At 43.6% G+C, this 21,392-nt stretch overlaps 1 protein-coding gene across 5 annotated transcripts in view; it reads left to right on the top strand.

Moving 5' to 3' along the window:
• Positions 1–21,392, top strand: part of LOC114852296 (CUB and sushi domain-containing protein 1-like) — a 202,180-nt gene that overhangs the window by 132,008 nt on the left and 48,780 nt on the right. For all 5 annotated transcript variants that reach the window (XM_055507498.1, XM_055507499.1, XM_029144613.3 and 2 more), the window contains 14 exons: positions 3,167–3,283; positions 3,382–3,495; positions 5,199–5,294; positions 5,421–5,624; positions 5,993–6,117; positions 6,202–6,298; positions 7,164–7,268; positions 11,033–11,151; positions 11,232–11,301; positions 12,491–12,607; positions 12,933–13,142; positions 14,659–14,847; positions 15,199–15,376; positions 20,605–20,750. In XM_055507498.1, coding sequence (XP_055363473.1) covers positions 3,167–3,283; positions 3,382–3,495; positions 5,199–5,294; positions 5,421–5,624; positions 5,993–6,117; positions 6,202–6,298; positions 7,164–7,268; positions 11,033–11,151; positions 11,232–11,301; positions 12,491–12,607; positions 12,933–13,142; positions 14,659–14,847; positions 15,199–15,376; positions 20,605–20,750 — 1,887 coding nt within the window. The remainder of the gene's footprint in view (positions 1–3,166; positions 3,284–3,381; positions 3,496–5,198; positions 5,295–5,420; positions 5,625–5,992; positions 6,118–6,201; positions 6,299–7,163; positions 7,269–11,032; positions 11,152–11,231; positions 11,302–12,490; positions 12,608–12,932; positions 13,143–14,658; positions 14,848–15,198; positions 15,377–20,604; positions 20,751–21,392) is intronic.

The following is a 21,392-nucleotide window of genomic DNA, read 5'->3' on the forward strand; positions in this document are numbered from 1 at the left end:
ATGTGTGGGTGTGAGTACAACAGCTGTGAGGCAAAGCAGCGGAAACGAAACCAGGGTTTGGTGGGTTTTTTTTATTCCATGCATGTAAATCTGTCTTACTTCACAAGCTTTTAGCCATGAATACAGTCCTGGTCTTAATGCCCACACTCACTGCCTCATAGGCTTTGACATGTGTTCCCGATAAGTCAGCAGGGGCTCAGGGCTGTCCCACTGTGAAATTGGAAAGTGCTTGAGGGTTTTCTGGTGGACTTTCAAAACCCTTTATACACACTTTCCACACTACTGAAATGCTAAAGACTTTGCTTGGAGGAATTACCCTCAGGGGGATGTCCAAACCCATCAAATAAGGTTGAAGACGCTGGTAACATTTAGGTGCTTTTTATGTGTCAGACATGAGCAACAGTCACTTCGCTGAAACATAAAATCCCATTCTCACATCTTAGTTGCCACGGACAGGCCTGCGGCCCGAGGAACTTGTTCATCCACCGAGTGCGGTCCCGTTCCTCATAAATCATTTTCAACCTTTGCACCTTGCTGCTCTCACATTTTCAATGAGCACAGAGGTGACGATAATTAACGTGTGTGAGGGAGCGCCGCTCGGTGTGGGCGGGTGGCGCCGTTTGGGACAGGGCCGCACACATTAGCAAACAACACAACACGAGACGAGGGGAGGGGAAGCGCGAGGAGGTGAGAGGAGTAGCGATAAGAGTGAAGCATGGGTGTGTATGTTGGGGTCAGTGACACTGACAGATCTGCTTGTTGCTACCACTGTCCACACATACACACACACACAGACACACACATGCTCACACGGGCTCATTTCACTGACCTTGACTATGTGGTGTGGTGTGATTGTGTACACGCCTACGTCCTGCTCACACACAGGCTACGTAGTTCTCCTGGGGCTACTGAAGATGGATAAAGCTACTGTTAATTATGCTTCTTGAGGGTCATGTAGCGGCAGCAGGGATTAATAGTCTCCTTAAAAGTGCATCACAGTGATACAGGAGATCCCACAGTGTGCTCCAGCTCAGTACCACATACAACCATCCAAAACGTGTATATCCTGCTGGGTTGATGTCAGAACGAGCGGAAGTGGCACCTTAGGTATGAGACGACATCAGTTCCTTATTGTTGATGTTTTTTTAAAGCTTTTATTGTGATATATCTCATTTGCAGTGGGTGATATTGCATCATGCAACACAGTGTTGCTTACAGATGGTCTTTTTAATTTTAGACACACAAACATAGCAGCACAGACTCTAAAGTATTTTTACATGCTCAACTTCAGCCAAATAAATGAAATTATTGGAAGCCCTAGAATTGTTCCTGATTGGTAAACATGCAGTGGTCCAAATACTTGTACCTGCCACATGTGGCAGAATGGAAGTTATTGATTTCATACAGTAGTTTTAACAAATACCGGAAGGTCCTTTTGGAAGCCTTGATCTGTGTGTTTAGCTTTTATTCATCTGTGTAGCGTCTCATTCACTGATGCCTCGTCCAGATGTGTCTGGCCTGCATCGCACCGTGGCTCCTGTGAAGGAGGGTCTTGTGCATCTTACTCATAGCTCCTCAGAGACTTTTCCTTTCTTCGTGATTATCGCGATGGGATGGAGTGGGACAATTTTCGAGTTGTGTGAAGATAGAAGGAGCCAGGAATGATTATATGAGGGAATTGGGATGCACTCACTGCCATACCTACTACTGCCTTCTACACATCCCATACACGCCGAAGAGGCCATCTGGGAGCTTCAGGGCTCCCCAGATTTATTCATGTATGAGAGTCACAGCAGACTCTGACTCTGTGCTTGTTAGTATCTCAGACTGTGCATATTACTCCTGATTTCTGCTGCCCCTGGAGTTCGGAGAGAATCGGTGCTGCAGTTTTGTTAACTAATATAATATGTAGTGTCTGTTAAGCCTCTTTCCAGTAGGTACTGCATTCCACCACACACACACTGTCTCAGTGTGTGGTCCTCTCGTCTCTGCATTACTGCACTTGTAGGTTTGCTTATTGCACTAAATGAAAGTGGGGGGAAACATGTACTGGTCCATCTCTGCTGACATTACAGCATAGGATTAAAGGTGTGCTGCAGATACAACATGAGAAAAACTGATTTTCTGAGAAATGCATAATAAAAAAATTAGAATAGTGATATATTCAGCAGCTTAAAGTGCAATGGGCAGCATGAAAAAGCCATTATTAGAATTTTGCCACAAAGCCGCCAAATGACTGAAGTAGCAAAGTGGATAAAGCTGTTCGGGTACTTTCACCAATAACTTTGCTCTCTGTGCTGTTGCCTTGTCCATCAACATTATTTTTTTGCTTCCTATCCTACAAGTGATCCAACCAACGAACTGTTGAAATTCAGCTGTAGCAGCTTTTAGGGTCTAAATAGAAAAATACACTCCCCTCGACTGCTTCATGCTTTCCAGGAAATAAATGATGAGCTAAACTGGATGCAGTTCAGACCTCATGAGCATTTAGAGTAGATTAATAGTTTCCCTGTTTCTACTCATTTAAATGATGGATTCTTAAAATCCACACTGTATTGTTTGCCTCTGAGTGTCACTAGTGTCATCGAAATGCAGGGTTTAGACCCCATGCTCTTGTTTGTCATGTCTGTGTACAGTTTATCCACAGCTTTTTGCTTTTTAAAGCTGCTTTGTTATGTTGAGGCTCCGTCCGGCTCCCGTGCACAGCTTTAAATCATGTGTTCACCCTTTCCTCCAGACGTCCAGAGAATATAACGCAGGATAATTAAACCCTCTCTTTTGCCATCTCAACCTTCTCCTAATACATGTGCACAAATCTGGCCCCGCTCTTTAAAGTTGAATCATTTCCCACACATGGCCCTTGCAAACTGTGTGAACTTTATTAAATGCAGGGAATCTACACTTAGTGTTTATCATCCTGCCATTTGTGCAATCTTTTCCCTAAATGCACCTGCATAAAGAGACGTAGCACTTTTCAGATTTCACTGAAGATGCACAAAGTAGTAGACAGGGAAAGTGCTCTCCTAGACCTGTGTGTGTCCGATAATAACATGTAAGTCTTTAAGCACAGAATGTGCCTGGAATGAAGTGACTGAGGCCTCAGACACTCTGTCTGTCTGTCTGTCTGTCTGTCTGTCTGTCTGTCTGTCTGTCTGTCTGTCTGTAGCTCCGTGCGGAGGACAGTACGGTGGAGCTGAAGGAGTTGTTTTGTCTCCAAACTATCCTCTGAACTACACTACGAGACAGACTTGCACCTATTACATCACTGTGTCCCCACAGTTTGGTAAGTTCATAAACGAGTTGAAGCATCAAGACAGAATCGGAGCATTGATATTTGTGTGTTGCTCTGACATGTTCTACCTCACGTTGATCTGTTTTCAGTGGTGTTCGGTCAGTTCGCTGTTTTCCAGACGGCAATGAATGATTCGGTGGAGCTGTTCGACGGGGCCAACGAAAACGCTCGATTGCTCAGCTCTCTGGCCGGATCGCATTCAGGTGAGAACAGCTGAGGGAACGCTAATGGCTTGTGCTGCCATAAATAAAGCGTGTGTTTGCTGTGGCTGTCCTTGGCGGCGCAGTGTTGGGAAGTTGACATTAAGTTCCAATGTGTGAAAGTTTGGGCCCTTCTGTTTCTCTTTCTGTGCGTGCGTGATCTCGAGCACGTCGTTGAAAGAGGAAAATAATGAAATTGTTCATAAGAAAGCAGCTCCTGGGAGCTGTAGAACACGGCACCAGTGGTCGTTATCACAATTTATTTGACAGTGATGCATTTGGTGAAAATCCATTATGGGTTATCTGTACAAGAAAAGATCAGCGGTGGAAAGCGATGCACTGGGGCCATACAACATACAGTAATGGTGATAGTCTCTTAACACAATCCTCCCAGGGCTCCCTTATCCTGCAACTTTGAGTCCTTTCAGCTCGGCAACTTTTTGAGTCGCATTAACATAGTCGGCATGAACGATGAGGCGGAATCGATCTCCGAAGGTGACGTACAGTAGTAAGGGGAATGAAATGTGAAGAAATATTGATTACCATCGCTGTTGGCAAAATGTGCTCTCGTTGCTGTTGGAGTTTTGTGTTCTTCTGTTGTATGTCATGGCCAGAGGGCATGCTGCAGGGGAATCCCACTGGAAATGACATTTAGCATTCTTTCTCTAAAAAATCAGGCTTTTTTAATATTTTCTCTGTTATGTTTATTCTGATGGAGAAGGATAAGACTGCAGCTGCTAGTGGAGTTACTGTTGCAGTAATGTCCTGTACAATAAAATGCATGTCGACAACACAAGTCAAAGCCTGACGTGCAGATGAACGTGGCTCCCTTAGGCTTTTACATTTCACTTCTGTTTGTTCTTCCACATGTTCCTTCACAGCGAGGATCAGGGAGCTTATTTCAGGGCAATGTTAACTACGAGGATGTGACAGTTTATGTTTGGCTGAATGGAGCTGCACTTGTTTACTATCCTATCTGAGTTGGTTCAAAGGAAAGAGGCCAGATTATGTAACGTCGAATGGTTGGCTTCCTCCTTAAAGTTAATTTGGGTTTGAAATTCCCCTTTTGGCTAAAACTGGCAGCAAACAATGAAACATACCGGGCTTTACAAAGTAATGTTATCTGCATCATTACCCTGTCACGCGCGCACGTTTAAAGTCTCTCACGCACGGACGCAGGCGAACGGAGGCAAACGGCTTTGGAGCACATTGTTCCAGCTAACTGACTGATTATCCTCACACACACACACACACACACACACACACACACACACACACACACACACACACACACCAGTCTTACAGTAGACACAGACACACACATTTGGCCAGACCTAATGATGGTTCTAAATGTCAGCCAAACCAGGCCATGTTTTTCTCATTTATCACTGTTACTTTATTTGCGTGTCTGTGTGTGTATGTGTATGTGTGTGTGTGAGTATATATATTTTTGTGTGTATGCGCCTGTGCGTTGTCGTTGTTGGTGTCTCTTTATTTGTTTGTTTTTGCATTCCTGGTTATACTAATTTTATCACAATTAAAAGTAAACATCCTGCTCTAAAACCAAATAAAAATACAGATGTGTGTTGTCAGCAGAGACGGGGCTGTTTTACCATTAACATGCATTAAGTGTGTGTGTGTGTGTGTGTGTGTGTGTGTGTGTGTGTGTGTGTGTGTGTGTGTGTGTGTGTGTGTGTGTGTCTCAGGAGAGACATTGCCATTGGCAACTTCCAATCAGATCATGCTGCGGTTCAATGCCAAGAGTGGCCAGTCAGCCAGAGGCTTCCACTTCGTCTACCAAGGTAACGCTCACATTGTTTCTCCCCCACATGCAAACACACAATAAATCCAAGTCTCCGCTGATTACTGTTCTTCTGTTTGTCTTGCCTAATTGGTCTCGTATTATTCAATTATTGCTATCATTGCAGCTGTGCCTCGCACCAGCGACAGCCAGTGCAGCTCCGTGCCAGAGCCGCGCTACGGCAGGCGGATCGGGTCAGAGTTCTCCGCCGGCTCCGTGGTTCGATTTGAGTGCAGTCCAGGATATCTGCTGAAGGGATCCAGCGCTATCCACTGCCAGGCTGTGCCGGGTGCCCTCGCTCAGTGGAACGCAACAACACCGACCTGCGTTGGTAAGACTGCCTGAGACCCCGGCGTGTAGAAGACACGAGACCAGCCAACGTGCTCCACGCAGCAGCTCCAAAGGAGTAATGAGTCCTCCGGCTCCCTGAATTATTCAGCACCGCGAAAGTTGTGACTTTGACATTCATTCCAACAAACTAAATATATGCCTGAGTGAAATCTCTCTGCTGAGAGCAAATGTTTTGCAGGGACCTTTAAGTGTCACCTCAGTTTATTCCATAAATAATGTTTGTTGTGTCCGTTTTGTGTCGCGGGCTAGTGGTATGTTGAACACCTCATTGTCTCTTGGTACATATACATTCAGATACACGTCCTGTCTTTTAACTATTTAGTTAATAAACTTATGTCTTATTTCTAGTTCCCTGCAGTGGCAATCTGACGGAACGCCGTGGTACTATACTGTCTCCTGCCTATCCTGAGCCCTACCCAAACAGCCTCAACTGCCTGTGGAGGATCCACGTCAGTGAAGGAGCTGGGATCCAGGTACACACATGCACGTGTTACATATGCATCGTGTTTATGTTTACTCGGCGCTATAGTTAACTTATTTCATTGTTTGCTATTTAGATCCAAGTGATAACATTTGCCACGGAGCACAACTGGGACTCCCTGGAGATCTATGATGGAGGAGACATGACAGCTCCTAAATTAGGGTCATTTTCTGGTATGACAGTGCGGTCACATACACAAATAAACACACAGACGCCTGTGCACATTAAGATGGATGAGATGTGACAGCTCCAAAACTATAGTCACACACACCAACACTGTATAGACTGACAGACGTACAAACACACGAATGGGACCCATGATGGATTACAATAGTACAGGTCTTAAACCACAGATACACACATCACAGATTCTCTGTCAGTGTATGATAGATGTGTTGTAATACCAACAAATGTGATATATACTCTTAAATAAATAAATTAATGTTTCTTAAGGATTAGAATTCTCCAACTTTCCAAGCAGCCAGTACAAGAAGAGATGAGAGATGGAGGGAGGGAAAACTTTCACCACCAGACTGAGTGAAGGATAAGTCAGAAAGGAGACAGGGAGGGATAAAGTATGAATCTAACCTTTTACAATCTCCCGGTGGAGCTTCCCCTGCGACCTGGCCCCAGCACATACCTGTCAGATACCTATCACATATAAAACATGCCACCCACAGGGCGACACACGTAGAGAATTACTGTGCCCTTCTCAAGACAGCACACCGGGGAGCTGCCCACTATAACGACAGTGATCTGGTGCTGGCCACTGAGCAGCTTCACTAGGGCGGAAGATGGCTGCTTCGCATAAGGACACTAAAACGCTAGCTGTCCGTAGGGGGCTGGGGGTCACTCACCTTCCCCACACGTAATTTCCCAGCTGGTTTTAGGATATAACAGAACGTATGGTCAAAATATTGCTCGCTAAGGCGCCATATCTGCGCGTAATCAGCTTTTCTACAGTGCCTGTACGGAGCCCGCGCTGCGTCAGATAAACATTTTATGGAATTAATTTGTGTTATCTCACGCGTTTCGCAGGTACTACAGCCCCTGCCCTGCTCAACTCCACATCCAATCAGCTTCTCCTGCACTTCCAGAGCGACATAAGTGTGGTGGCGGCGGGATTTCACCTGGAATACAAGAGTAAGATGAGATAGACAGACTCCTGGCAGAAGAAGCACAAACTTACACAAGCGCTGCACGGGCACGTGCGCTCATGTTTGTAGCCAAAACTTCAACATCAAAGAGCGCGAGTCAGTGACCTGGACTGGTAATGCCTGAAAGCGTGCAGGCGGAGCGCATGGCACACGCGCGTAGACGGAACACACACCTACAGGGACGTAAACAGAAGGGAAAAAAACGCTGGCGGTGCTGATGTCATACATGCACATACGTCCAAGGGGAACGCACGTGCAAGCGGATGGAGACTGTACGCGGTGGAGGGGCAGCGGTGCCGTATGCACCGGTGTGCATGCTCAACGCATGCACACCTGTCGGGGCACGGTTGTGCTTTTCAGTCCTTTGTAGTTGTTTTAGCTTAGAATCACTTCTAGATCAGTGAACATGTCCCCTTCTGTGAGTACATGCGCAGGTTCGGGCGCGTGTGCGCATGCGTCGTCAGGAGCGCTGTGAGTTGTGGGTCTGTGTGTTGACGCGCTATCACTAGGAATAAAACCTGGAAGAACGCTCACTTTTGAGGACAGTGCGTCGTTGTTATTTTTAGACGCGCTCATTACCATGTTTTTAATGTGGCCTTTATCAGCGGGTGCAGCAGAGCTGAACCCATGTCTGACACTTAAACTAAAAGCACGTACTGTACATACTGTACGATGCATAATGGGACCCGGTGAAATGAGAGGCTCAGGCCGGCAGCACACACAGTATATTAGTGACCAGGTGGTTTTCTGTCTGTGTTTTTTTGTCTTTTTCCTCTCTCCTGGTTTTCATGGCTCTGTGCAAGCATGAAGCTGGGATTGAACTGTCCTCCCAGGCCGGTGTTGGCCGGGTTGGGACCTATGCTACTGCAGTGAACAGTGCGTGTCCTACCTGAGTGGATCTGAGCAGACGCGAGCTGCACAGGCTTTGATCACAGGGTGTATCCTAATCACGCCAGGACAAAAATTGTGCGGAATGCAACACAAACAACGTGTGTTGTGCTTCTCCTTTTGATCATGGCTGCTTGTCAGCTGGTGGTGCATCACGCTGCTGTTGCCAGCTTTGGCGTTCTGCCTCTGTTTACGTCCCTCCGTGCTGATTGCATTTAGGATCACGTTGTTGGGTCTGGTCGAGGGCGAGCCTGCTTCTCCTAAGGGGTCTTTCAGATTTTGTAGCTTTTATCCGAAGCTAGTTTATGCACGTGGGGTTTAGCTTTTAGCTTTGTGCACATCTGTTTCGTAACAGGTTTTATATGTATGCGGACCTGGACTGGTCGATACAGTAGACGTCTTTGGACTTTTTACAAGAAGCTGTCTGAAATGTTACAGTCCTCATGTTACAGAAAATACAGTGCTGAGATCTGCCCACCAGCCTTTGTGCGTAAGTACTGTAAATGTCTGCTATTGCATGGCAAAGCCGGCCCAACACTTATCGTTCCATAGCCAGCATGCAGGGTATTTGCAGTTATTACGGAAGCCAAATGCATCATGCTGAGCATTGAAATCAGCTTCAAACATACTTTATACACTATGAGAGGTCTGGCAGGTCTCAGGAAGTGATTTTGCTTATCTCAGAAAAGTTTTCCTGAGAGATTCATTTCACAAGGTCTGGCCAAAAAATAGTCTTTTGAACTTTGTTTTTTTTTCAATCAAACACATTCTTTTTGCAAAGATCAGGAAAGAACTGAATGTTCAACAGGTGATAAGAGCGTGAACGGCAAAAATATTTGACTTTAGTTCAAAAAAGCAACTATAATTCATATATATAATGTGAAAAAGGCATAATACAAATTACATTTGAATAATGTTGTTGAATGATTTTACCTGAATATCTTTAAATTTACTTTAGTTTCAAACAAGCAGAAAGTCTTGTTTACTTGTTGGTAAACTTGACTACTTTAGGTGCAGGGTATTGATGATAAAGATGTTGACTTTTCAGTGAGTCACGTGCTTCTGAAATGGGCCATTCTGTAGTAATAGTGACAAATGATGAGACTGTACATTTCACCAGCTGCCATTATTACTATGGAATGACCCAGCTTTGCTACCAGATATAATGTTTACGTTGTGCTGTAAATATATATTGATACTAATAGGCACTTTTGCCTAAAGCCATCCTGTATTATGTTACTTGTTTTGGATATTGATGTATTCACTTTACTCTTTTTAAGACACTTGAACGATGACGATGGTTTTCCAATGAAGCATCTATAGTCTAAGCGCAGAGGGACACACCTCTCTCTGTCCCATCTCAAATAAACTGAGACCGAAGTTTCGTAAATCCAGTCTGTTGGACTTAAATGCTGACACCGTGTAGCTGTAGTCTAGTGGCCCGAGTGGGGTGGTTTGTGGGACTGTCAGCATTTTACAAAGCATCACTGCTCTCTCATAACCAGGGAAAAGGGGGAGCAGTTTGGTAGCGCAGCGAGCAGGAGAGGGAGAAGGAGATAGATGGTCAGCCAAATGGAGTAGTTTCATTGATCAGTTGTCATGACAGCCTGCTGATGCTCTGCTTAATAATACACTGTGAGTGCATGGGTGTGTGTCCTCAACTTAGAGTCTCAAAGCCGGTCTCATCGCTCTGCAGACACACACACACGCACACACACACACACACACACACACACACACACACACACACACACACACACACACACACACACACACACACACACACACACACACACCAACAAATGTCATGCACTCTGGGCCTGGACCACCTGCGCGTGTGTGTTTGTGAGCTCAGTAGGACCACATCGTTTTGCTGGTGGTAGGGCAGATAATGAAGCAGCAAGACCAGACGCACAACACGCGCACACACACACACACACACACACACAAACGCCCCACAACATTCCCTCCTTTCTCTGCCCCTTCTTTCACTCCCTCTCTCTTTTCCATCCCCGTGTTGCCATGGCAACCGCTCTAGGGCAGTCTCCTGCGGAAGTTTCCGAACGAAACACACAAGCGGACACAAACAGAACGCGCACAAAAGCCCACAAATACACCCCTACTGATGCTGTTTGACAAAGGGCTGGCTCCTGTCAAACTTATTAAAGATGTGTTTACCCTCGATTGTGCTGGGAATACACAACCAAAGTCATTATGTTACCTGCACAGATTTCTAAGAGTGTTGTCACTGAATGTGTGTTTTGATTTTACCAGCTGTAACTTTTTAAATGAGGTCTCTGATATTAACCTGCTGCGTTAGTTCTTCATCAAATACAGGGTGACACAGATTTGCATTGTACTGTATATAGTTCAAAGTTCCTGTTTTTCTGTGTCACCCTGTACATGTACATTGTACTGCAGCTGGTAAATGTTCATTAATTGAACACAGTATATTAATTCATAATAATGTCATCATAATTCATTGCCTGGTTATTTGCAAAAAATCTGCCTCTGGGAAACAAATATAAAACGTTCAAATACAGTCCTTATTTTAAAATGCTTATGTTTGGATGATTAAATTGTAGTGAAGTACAAATACTCAAGTTATCAAGTCAAGTAAAAGTACCTTAAAAACATTCGTTCAACGTTGATACAGTCTTTTATAGGCTGTGTTCAGGTCAAGATCACATATTGTAAAGCTAAAGGAAGAGAGCTAGAACAAGAGAGTGTCTGATCACTGGCTCATGTATTGTAATACAGTATCTGGATATAACCAGAAACTGTTTCTACACACTGTAAAAACCAAACATTTACTACTGTAAGGTCACGACTGTTACTCATTGTGACTTTCCTTGTTCTCAGCGGTCGGTCTCACCACCTGCCCTGAGCCAATGATCCCAGCCAATGGCATCAAAGCTGGAGACAGATATATGGTCAATGAGGTGGTGGCGTTCACCTGTGAACCAGGATACACGTTGCAGGTGATGAGAACAAATCTCTGTGTGTTTTACTCCTGTCTTTCGCTCTAGTGTTACTTATTCAGTCATGTTATCGCTTTCAGGGCCACTCTCACATTTCCTGCATGCCTGGGACTGTGCGTCGATGGAACTACCCACCTCCTCTTTGCATAGGTAACACACACAGTCTACACTGTGTAATCACTGATTGATCCAATGAGGACAAAACATGTCCTGTACTGTAGGTGTGAGACTGAAGCCTTAGGTCTAACACTGAAGTAGTAAAAGCAGTGTAGCTGGTGGCCTGGTAGCTCAGTGTAGAGCATTGGCCTGAGAAGCAGAAGGTCTCAGGTTCAAATCCACCAGGGCTCCAGGTCTGCTTTGAGTAAGACACTTCACACTAGCTCCACTTGCATGGCAGCACACTGATCCCCAGGGGATGGGTTAAATGCAGAAGACTGATTTTGTTGTTACATTGTTAACAGATGTAATAATGACCAATAAAGGGTTTCTTTCTGTCTTTGTAAATGCAATCATGCCAAAGGGATTTTTGTTAGATTTAATTAACAAATGTTTTGGGTGGCTGCAGAGCAGGGTCACATAGAACAGTTAAAACCATAATATTATTTCAAATAGAAATGAATGACTGAATGAGTTCTTATGTAAAACTTCATCAGCTTCTCGGCTTGAAAGCAGATTTGTGTAAGTAAGCAACATCTTGACTGACTTAGAGCCAGAGATCTATAGGATCAATATGCCTGCTGGGTACAAACAGAATTCTGTACTTTGTGCAGAGATCCAAGGCTTCCTTCCTTCTGCAATAGTGTTAAGGAACCTTGATCACATTGATGTTTGTGTTTCAGCCTGAATAATTCAGTTCTTGGTAAAAACTTGTAGCCGCTCTGGAAAGTCAGTTCCAGTTAAACTCAACCTTGACATGTCAGGACTAACTAAACTCAACTCTGCCACAGCACTTTTCATTTTGTGTCAGAGGCAGCGTTTCCTGTCCCAGTCGTAGTCACACATTCATTTTAAAGGCACAGGCTTAATAACATCCAACAAACCACAAAACAATATTTGTGTATGATTTTATCAGCAGTTGTCAGTCACACAAATGCTATAAACCTAAATCTATCCTTTTTACTGTATGCTTTAAATACTGTAATATTGGAAAATTGTTCTTTATTACACATGTTCACTGATACATAAGCGCTCAGACTTTTTTTGTTGCCACCTGTGGCTGTTGTCCTGGCTTTTATGGCTTTTTCTGCTGTGTGTAACCTTCTTTCTCTAACTGATGATCTCTCCCGTACATTTCTCATGTGTTGCCTGTTTTAACGATGTGCTGTGCTTGTGTTGTCAGCTCGTTGTGGCGGGGTGTTGTCTGAGATGAGTGGTGTCATCCTTAGCCCAGGTTTCCCTGGCAACTATCCCGGCAACCTAGACTGCACCTGGCAAATTACGCTGCCAACTGGATACGGTGAGTATTATGGGGTGGAAACGCATTCCTTAAAGGAATTCATCACTTTAAGTGCATCTGCTGGTATAGATGGGGAACACTGAGCTTTTTTTAACCACACTACACAAGGTGTGCTTTGAACTAAGTGTGCACCAGTGTTTCCTCTCTCATAGAGCAGCTTGTACACTTCCTTCATGGAATATGTGTTTAAATACAGTAAAGTAAGTAAAGTGAAACACAAATGTTGTGATAATGTAGATATTAAATTATGGAACAATGACTCACCTGGTTGTTATTCAGATAATAATAATAATAATTTCATCTCTCTTACTTGCTTGTAATTCAGGAGCACATATTCAGTTCCAGAACTTCTCCTCTGAAGACAACCATGACTTTTTGGAGGTCAGAGCTGGACCTCAACACAGCTCAGCACTGATTGGACAGTTCACCGGCTCACAGATCCCCCTCCCTTTACTGAGCACCACCCACCTGACCGTCATCCATTTCTACAGCGACCACTCAGAGAACAGGCCGGGGTTCAAACTCTCCTACCAGGGTGAGTGTGATTGAGCCATTAAAATGTGCTCTTGGGTCAGTCGCTGCAGACGTGTAGGGAACTGCAGCGGTTCCAGTGGAATGCGACCACTCGAGACACCAAGGCAGCGCGCTGTACTCAAATAGGGAACACAAGATGGTTGCTTGAATAATTCAGAAAAAAATAAGTAGTGTCTGCAAATGTTCTGAATAAATTAACACCCAAACCAAGTGGCCAAATTACAAAGAATTCCTTACTCCAAGAAATGAAGGACAGGATGAAAAGACATTTTGCTATGAGGTTTCGAGCTTTGATCCTTGGATGAGTCACGCTAAAGACTTAAAACACTATATGGCTTTTCTCTCATCATTAAAAGGCATGGATTGTTAGTAAGCCCCATGAGAGACTGGCATCATGTCCATCAGGCTTTGCTTGTAGCCGTAAGTGCTTCACTTCAAAGACACAAGAGACGCACCGTGGGCCCCGAAACTGGAAGTCTTACTAGCTCACACATACACTAACCCACATTCACATGCATGTGGTGCCTTTTTCTCCCAGCATGCAGTGGCCGTGTCCCTCAGCGCCGCAGTCCTAGTCAATGCCAACTCCCACTGGGGGCACCGTCGTGGAGGACGTAGAAATATTTCCTCACCATCGCTAGATACTGTTTCAAAGGAATGCTGAGGAGCCTCGAAAGCAGGAAACTATACACAACTAAGTTTACAAAATTACCTTAGTGCTTACGGGGAACTGAACAGCTGGCATTTGTCCATGCACCACTCTTTAGAAACCCATGTGCTGTACTTAAAGCCTTAGAGGTTGAGCAGCTGTGTGCTCATCCAACAAACCTTCGAAACTTTCCAAAACCTCTACAAATACAAAGTGAATACAATCACCAGATGCTTTAGTCGTTCGTATTTGGTCTAGAACCCTTTCTGTGTATCTGCTGCGATCGGTGTTGAATGTGTTACAGCATCCCTGCGATGAGACAAGGTGCTGCCTGTTTTACTGCTTCACGTTGCCATTCCTTTCAGCCTCGTCTATAGCTGCTGGTAGTTCAGCGTCAGCCTCCTGTGTTTTCTGCCAGTGGGACATTTAATTGAAGGGGCTTGACTTGCCATGACACCCATGTAGAGTGAGCCGTGCCCTAAATAGACCCGTGTGACATTTCCTAAAGCAGGTGCTGGCATGTACATGTGCGTAGGGGGAGGTTACATCGATTGATGCTGCTGCATTTACGGCCTGTGGCCTCTGTTGGACCTGTCCCTTCAGGTCCGTTCGATTTAGAATAGAAACCAACATTTTTAAAGGATTGAATTGCAATTGACATTTCCAAGGCACATTTTGAGAGACAGTCACTAGAGGTTATTGGAAAAAAGCAAGTATACTATTCAGATGCAAAAGAGTGAATCTAAATGTAACTGGAAGTTTGCCAGAGATCAGATTATTAGATTCCCCCCTCTTGATCTGGTTAATGTTAATGTAAAAAAGAACATTTTGACACTGACTTATCATTCTTCTCCATCTCTCTCTTTAGCATATCAGCTACAAAACTGTCAGGACCCTTTTCCTTTTCCCAACGGTGACATCATAAACAGTGACTACAGCGCTGGCCAGTCCATAACTTTTCAGTGCTACCCTGGTTATGTTTTGGTCGGACATCCAGTATTAACGTGTCTGTACGGAGCCAACCGCAAGTGGAATCACCCTTTTCCCCACTGTGAAGGTAAGAACAAGTAGAGAGTATGTACCACCATCCAAATAAAGATGGACTAACTGTTTACACATTAGCCAGTGTGAGAATCATCTTTATTCCCCACATCCAAGCAACAGAGGATATTGATTTCTCTCACCGGTGTCATGAGCCAGCATGAACTTTTAAGGACAGTATAAGTTAATAATTCAAGGTTAGATGGGACACTTCTACTTTCTTCCAGCAATAATTAGGGTTATTATTACATCCCTCACTGTCTGCGGTTCGGCAGTTATTCTTATCTCCTGATCCTTCCAGGTCTGCTAAGTTAGAGGAAAGTGAGAAATTTGCAAATAGATAATCTTATAACTCTGCTTTTTACAGCTCCTTGTGGCTATAATGTCACGGCTGAAAATGGAACCATCTATTCACCTCAGTACCCCAGTGAGTACCCCAACTCCCAGGACTGTAGCTGGCTCATCACTGTTCCCCACGGACACGGGGTTTATATCAACTTTACCCTGCTGCAGACGGAGCCTGTCACTGATTACATCGCTGTCTGGTAAGTGTAGTTACTGTATGCTCTCACACACACACACACACACACACACACACACACACACACACACACACACACACACACACACACACACACACACACACACACACTACAGAGAAACTTATACGTTTCTATTCACAGTTGCCCTTTATAGGAATGATTGCATCACATGTACTAGGTAGTTTTGCCAACTTTTTTGTTCAACAGACTCTGTTCTGGTGATGAATTTTACTGGTGGTAATATAATCCTAGATAATAATTTTATGTAGTGTATTTTATTTCGCATTATGCAAAATTATTCTTTCTATGAAGACATATATCCATATTCAGTAAGCGGGCGCTATCAGAATGCACAAAATCCATACAGTGTACGTTGATAGACAAGCACCACAGCTCTATTGACTGTACAGTATATATTCTGTGCTCTGCATACTCACACACTCTCGCAGTAATAATGGGATTCAGTGTGGAGGTAAGATTGTAATACAGGGATTGTGAGAGCAATGCATTTACAATGGGACCACTGACCAATTCAATCTAACTCAGTAGCATGGCCATACACAGACCTGGAGAGGGCTCAGGAGCCTTGGTAGTAATGATGAGATTCAGTGGGGAGTGGGAAAAGTAATGAAAGGAGTGGTGGAGCTTGGTTCACAAATCCAAAGGGACGCTGCTGGATCTCAAGTTCGGGTCAGTGTAAGAGAAAATTCTCACGTAATAATTTCAGTTTGTCAAAAATAGTATTGGACAAAAAGGAAATTAATATTAAGAGTGATTTTAGCCATGTTTTCATCCAGGGTTGGTTTAGGAAAAAAATACTGAGTGTTTCGATGAGGTCAGGCTTTCATTTACGGGCTCAAGAGTTGAGCTCTGGGGAGCGAGCAGCCGAAATGCAGGTAGTGGGAAAGTAATACTTTCTCAGTGAGAGACTATTCGCTTTCAATCTCACCAGCTGCCAGAGGAATAAAAAGCTATGAAGAGGTGCGGTATCGAGGTATTTTACAATTGCAAATTGATTTCAGTGATTTGTGTGTTTTTTGGCACATTTTACACAAACAAACCAAATGATAACATCACATTCATAGATTTTAGGGAACCCAGTGACAGCTGTAATGGGATCAGTGCATACGTGATGGACTGCTGCACAGCTCAGGCCTGCTACACCTGACGCATGTGGATATATTTGGGGAGTGATACCAGCTTCCTCCCAGAGCCACTGTATGGAGTGATCCACACGGCTAGTGCTACTGCTTTACAGTTGATAATGGAGGCTCAAAGTTTGAACGTTAAGAACAAAACAGATGAAATTATTTGTGCTGATAAAGTCTAACATTCCTCTATAAAGTAGGGTGTGTTTCACAGTCATATCGGAAGAGGTGGAATATTTATAACTGTCTTCCCGTTGGTCAGTTTGTTGTTTGTGTCGTCGCTGTTTTCAGCTTCTCCTCTGCGTCTTGTGTTCTGTCTCAAGTCTGAGTGGGGTAGAATGCTGTTTTTTGGGTTTGGCTCCATTTCACCTGCCCAGACAGACGCAAGGATGCTTTTCATATGGACGGCTGGAGCAGAGGAAGAGCTCTAAAAGGGCTTATAGTGCATTAATGGCCGACATCCTCATTAAATCTCCAACGAAGGCTCTAAAACCTTTTTAATGATGGAGTTTGTATTTGGAATGCTTTAATTACATGCATCAGCGGTGACCTCTTAATACAACAGGAGAACTGACATGATCTAATTGAAGTAATAAGAGCTTAGGATAGGGGCCACTGCTTTTGTCATGAGATGGGTATTGTTTTGAATTGGATGAGGGGGGAGGGGGGCTCATTGGCTTCGAACACATACAGTAAGTAAATCTTTGGGCGCCTAATTTCAATTTAATATGAAATATTAAATGGCCAACTGTCAACCTTTAAACCAGAATCGTTGGATCTGAACCACTGATAAAGATGTTTTAAGAGGAGAAGCTGTTGACCTAAGAATTAACTCATCACACAGTCACTATACAGCTACATACTGCAGCACTTACAGTGAATGATAGTGGAACAAGGCAGCGTGTCAAGGTCTCACACACCGAACTCAAAAAGAGCTTCATTCACGTTGGTGGGAAATAATCTCCACAGGGTAATTGGATAATAGACTAACTGGACAAGTTAGATAGAGTCACAAGAATAAGAGTCAAGGGTTGCTTCATCTTCCAAACAGCAAGGCTGAAGGTGCTGTGAGTAGTGATAGAAGCTACAGGCATGTTGGAGGGGTGTCTGACCCTCCATTCTACAGGACTGCACATTATCCTGGTGCCATTCATCATGTGAAACACTGAGCTTGCTTGTGGCTCTGTAACATGCCTTGCCTGGGTTCAATAACTAATCAATCAATACCATCGGCGTTATGTGATAGGAGTCACGTTTAAACAAGTCTGTAACAGTCCTAGGCTTTACACTCGTACAGTGTGATGATTTATTGGACCATTATAGTTAATAGTGTGGCGACGCCCATTTCCTTCTACAGTGGCCTCTCCCTGGTGTCATTTCTCATTAATCAAATCAAGACATGTTTTTTTTCCTTGTGATTTTAGCTCTAGAGCTGCTGTAGAGACGTAAGCAGGAGGTCTAGGGAGCGAGGGGAGACAGCACCGGATGGACTGGAGCCGGGGAAGCTGTGGCCACGTGGCATGTGCACAATCGATTAGGCTACAAGTGCACTCCAAAGCAGCGTCATTTGCCTTGTGCTTTATTATGTCTCTTATCTCCCACATCTCAGTGATGTGTGCCTGTTGGCTTCTGCCCTCTAAACCCCTGCTGTTTATGTGATGTCAGTCGCATCCAGATACGGGGGCTGGAGCCAAAGCGTCCCTGTGGGCTACCACCAGTCGCGTTTGGCTTATGGCCTAATATCACTGCACCACTTCTAACAGTGGGCGCTGGATCTGACGCTGCGGCAACGCGGCTTTAGACCCACTCAAAAAGCAGCGTCTTCTAGGTTTATTGAAGCGATCATTGGTTATTTTATTTCATCTGATTTCAACAGAAGGTTGGCAGAGGTCAGGGAACTACAGCATTCAACTCTGTTCGTTCCTCGAGACAAAGATGCAACATTTTAATAACATTTCCGACCATTTCACATGGTCAAACAAAACGTTTCTCTATTCTAGGGCTGTAAAATTTCACTGACAATGACTCTGAACAGGCAGACGAGAAGACGCGGCTTCCTTGAAACCTTTACATTTATAAACCATCGTTTATTATTGTGGTGAGTTCAGCAGTTTAACACAGGACCCAACACCAAGCGAGACCTGCAGACAATGCAGTGTTTGGACTGGAAATGAAGGTGATGGTACTGTACCTGCTGCTGTACCTCACTGTACCAGCGGGTATCAGTCACCTATAGACGGACAGATGAGATTAATATCAAGTGCTGGAGCTTAATAAATCATTTTAATCTTTTCTTCCATAGGGGAGGCTTACTTAAGATGTGTGGGAGAATATCTCATTCTCATTCACTGATCCTGGCCGTGTTGTTGCAGAGGTCATTGAGATTCACACCAGCAGCTTTTTGGCTCTAAAGCCAACATCTTAAGGCCTAAAGCTACTGACTTCATTAAATGGCTTTCACAGGAGCACATTGATACTGCATTGAGGAAAAGGTCACTAAACAACTGTGTGAGCTAAGTTGTCTCTGTTGTGGAATCCCTGCACTTTTCACAAATAGGTTTGAATTATAAATTATATAGAGCCATCTGAAGGTGCGTTTTAAATTTTAGATGCTTTGGCAATGAGGAAAACACAACTAACAGCAAGTAGAAATACAGCTGCCCAATTTTGATTTAAATGACCTCACTAGCACATTTTGATTCTCTAAATGAGCTCCAACACCTTCAGAAGACCTTGAATTATTGAGGAGCCAAGAGATCCCAGGCACTCTTTATGAATTAAAATTTAAAAACCCTTGTTTAATCCAATGGCGCGTTCATTAAAAACCTAAAACTGGGAATTTAGGAACTTAAGAAAATGTAACCTTTCAACAACATTCAATATTTAATGAGCGAAGTTAAGTCTTTAATCCATGAGCTTTGTTCAATGAACTTGTTTGAAATGAGTGAAAAAAAGCTAAGAAAAGACTAAAATATTTTTTTTTTTACCACTTGAATGAAAAGCGTGTGAACATTCCAGATATGTGTTATTGTATTAACAAAGGACGTTTTTTAGTTTCTCTTCATCTCTGTAATTAAATCCAGCCAGTGAAAGCAAATCCACAACTGGCAGTTCATAAGACGTTCTCCTGCGTCTTCAACCCCTTGACTTTCCCTTAGAGCTGTGGCAGCGCTTAATAATTGTTGATAATCGAATCACACCTGAATGTAACCATTCAAGTTTTTCATCACCACTATGGATTTCCATTAAAAGGAATCTCCAGAGGCACTTTTGGAGATAATTGTAGATTCGTTATAAAATATATTTTTCAGATAAGAGTGAATTTTTGGAGGCAGATCAATAAGAAAAATCTATATATTTCTGCGCAGAATAGAACAGTTGCAACCAAAACTAATAGAGTTTAAATCAGGGCGCATACAGCAGAGACTGGTTCCATAATTACACTCAGGTTTCTTAAAGTTGAGTAAGAAGGTAAATCAATATCACGTCATCAATACATTCTCTTGAATTCTCTATAATGTATAATTTCATTTCATTTGTGCCAATATTGATGTTTAAAAATTTTAAGACAAGTGCACAAAGGTTGCTGAGCGATGAAATCATAATCCAGAGCAAAGTCTAGTGCTGGTATCAGCAAAGAGTTTGACATCAGCATTGTGACAGTTGTACTGTTTGTGTAGAAAACCACTTATGCTTCAACATAAGCGGCAGAGAAAAGTCAAGAATCAGCAGATATACGATGATAGAGGCTGGAAAATAACCGTCAGACCATCTGTTTGAAATCTTATTAGAGATGGAATTTAATACACTATGTCTTCAAATTAATGTACATAACAATAAGGAATACAATTTTACAGTGTTGTTATTATCGAACGTTTCTTGTTGATCTATTTTTACATCATTTTCATTTATAGCATTTACTGAAACATTTACATTTTGACACACGTACTGTATCGTTATCATATATTTGTTTTCACTCTGCTACTCTGGGCTTCTCTGCCGTCTTAAATCTTCTGCAGCTGTTAAATTTACGCTGCATTACTTCAGGCGTGATTGACTGTGTGCTCCGTCGGACCTTTGCAGGGACGGGCCGGACACGTCCAGCCCTCAGCTGGGAGTCTTCAGCGGCAACACAGCGCTGGAGTCAGCCTACAGCACCAGCCCCAACGTCCTGATCCGCTTCCACTCCGACTTTTCCACCGGAGGGTTCTTCATTCTCAACTTCCATGGTACCAACACCGCACACACACAAATGTGCACATCTTTCTGTGGTGTGGTGACAGATACAGATACAGGAAGTGGCAACGTGAAGCACTGAAGTGTGTTTAGAGTAGTTCGTCCATATTTGCATTTTCTCTATCAACAATAGATCCTTTATTTAGGACTGAGCACTATACACGACTGCTACGAGTGCATAGTGTTTTGCTGCACTTACTTCTAGTATCACACCCAACTCTTGAATAGCTACAGTATAAAATATGTCCCAACACTTTCTAGAGAGATGCTCTACTTACTATTCACTGTTTGTAAGTATAAACAAATTCATATTCCTGAATGGGCCCATTTCCTGGTCTTACCATAGTATGTTTTCTCCCACTTTGACTTGTTTGTTGGTAGAGAGTGCACTCTGAGGCCCTGAGTAGCTTCTGTTAGGATGCAGGTCTCTTTCTTGTTGCTGAGGCTGTACAATGTTTTCTCAAACATCTCGCAAATATCTCTGAGGGCAACAAATATGCTCTACCACTGAATTTGAATCATGAATCGCAGGGACAACACTTGGCAGACTCGTGATGTCTTTTTCCAGCTCTAGTGCAGGTCCTGTCCATCCATCTGTCTATTAGATAAACTGCCCATCAAGCTGAGGGTTGTGG

The sequence above is a fragment of the Betta splendens genome, chromosome 3 (assembly GCF_900634795.4).
Source record: "Betta splendens chromosome 3, fBetSpl5.4, whole genome shotgun sequence".
NCBI lineage: Eukaryota > Metazoa > Chordata > Actinopteri > Anabantiformes > Osphronemidae > Betta > Betta splendens.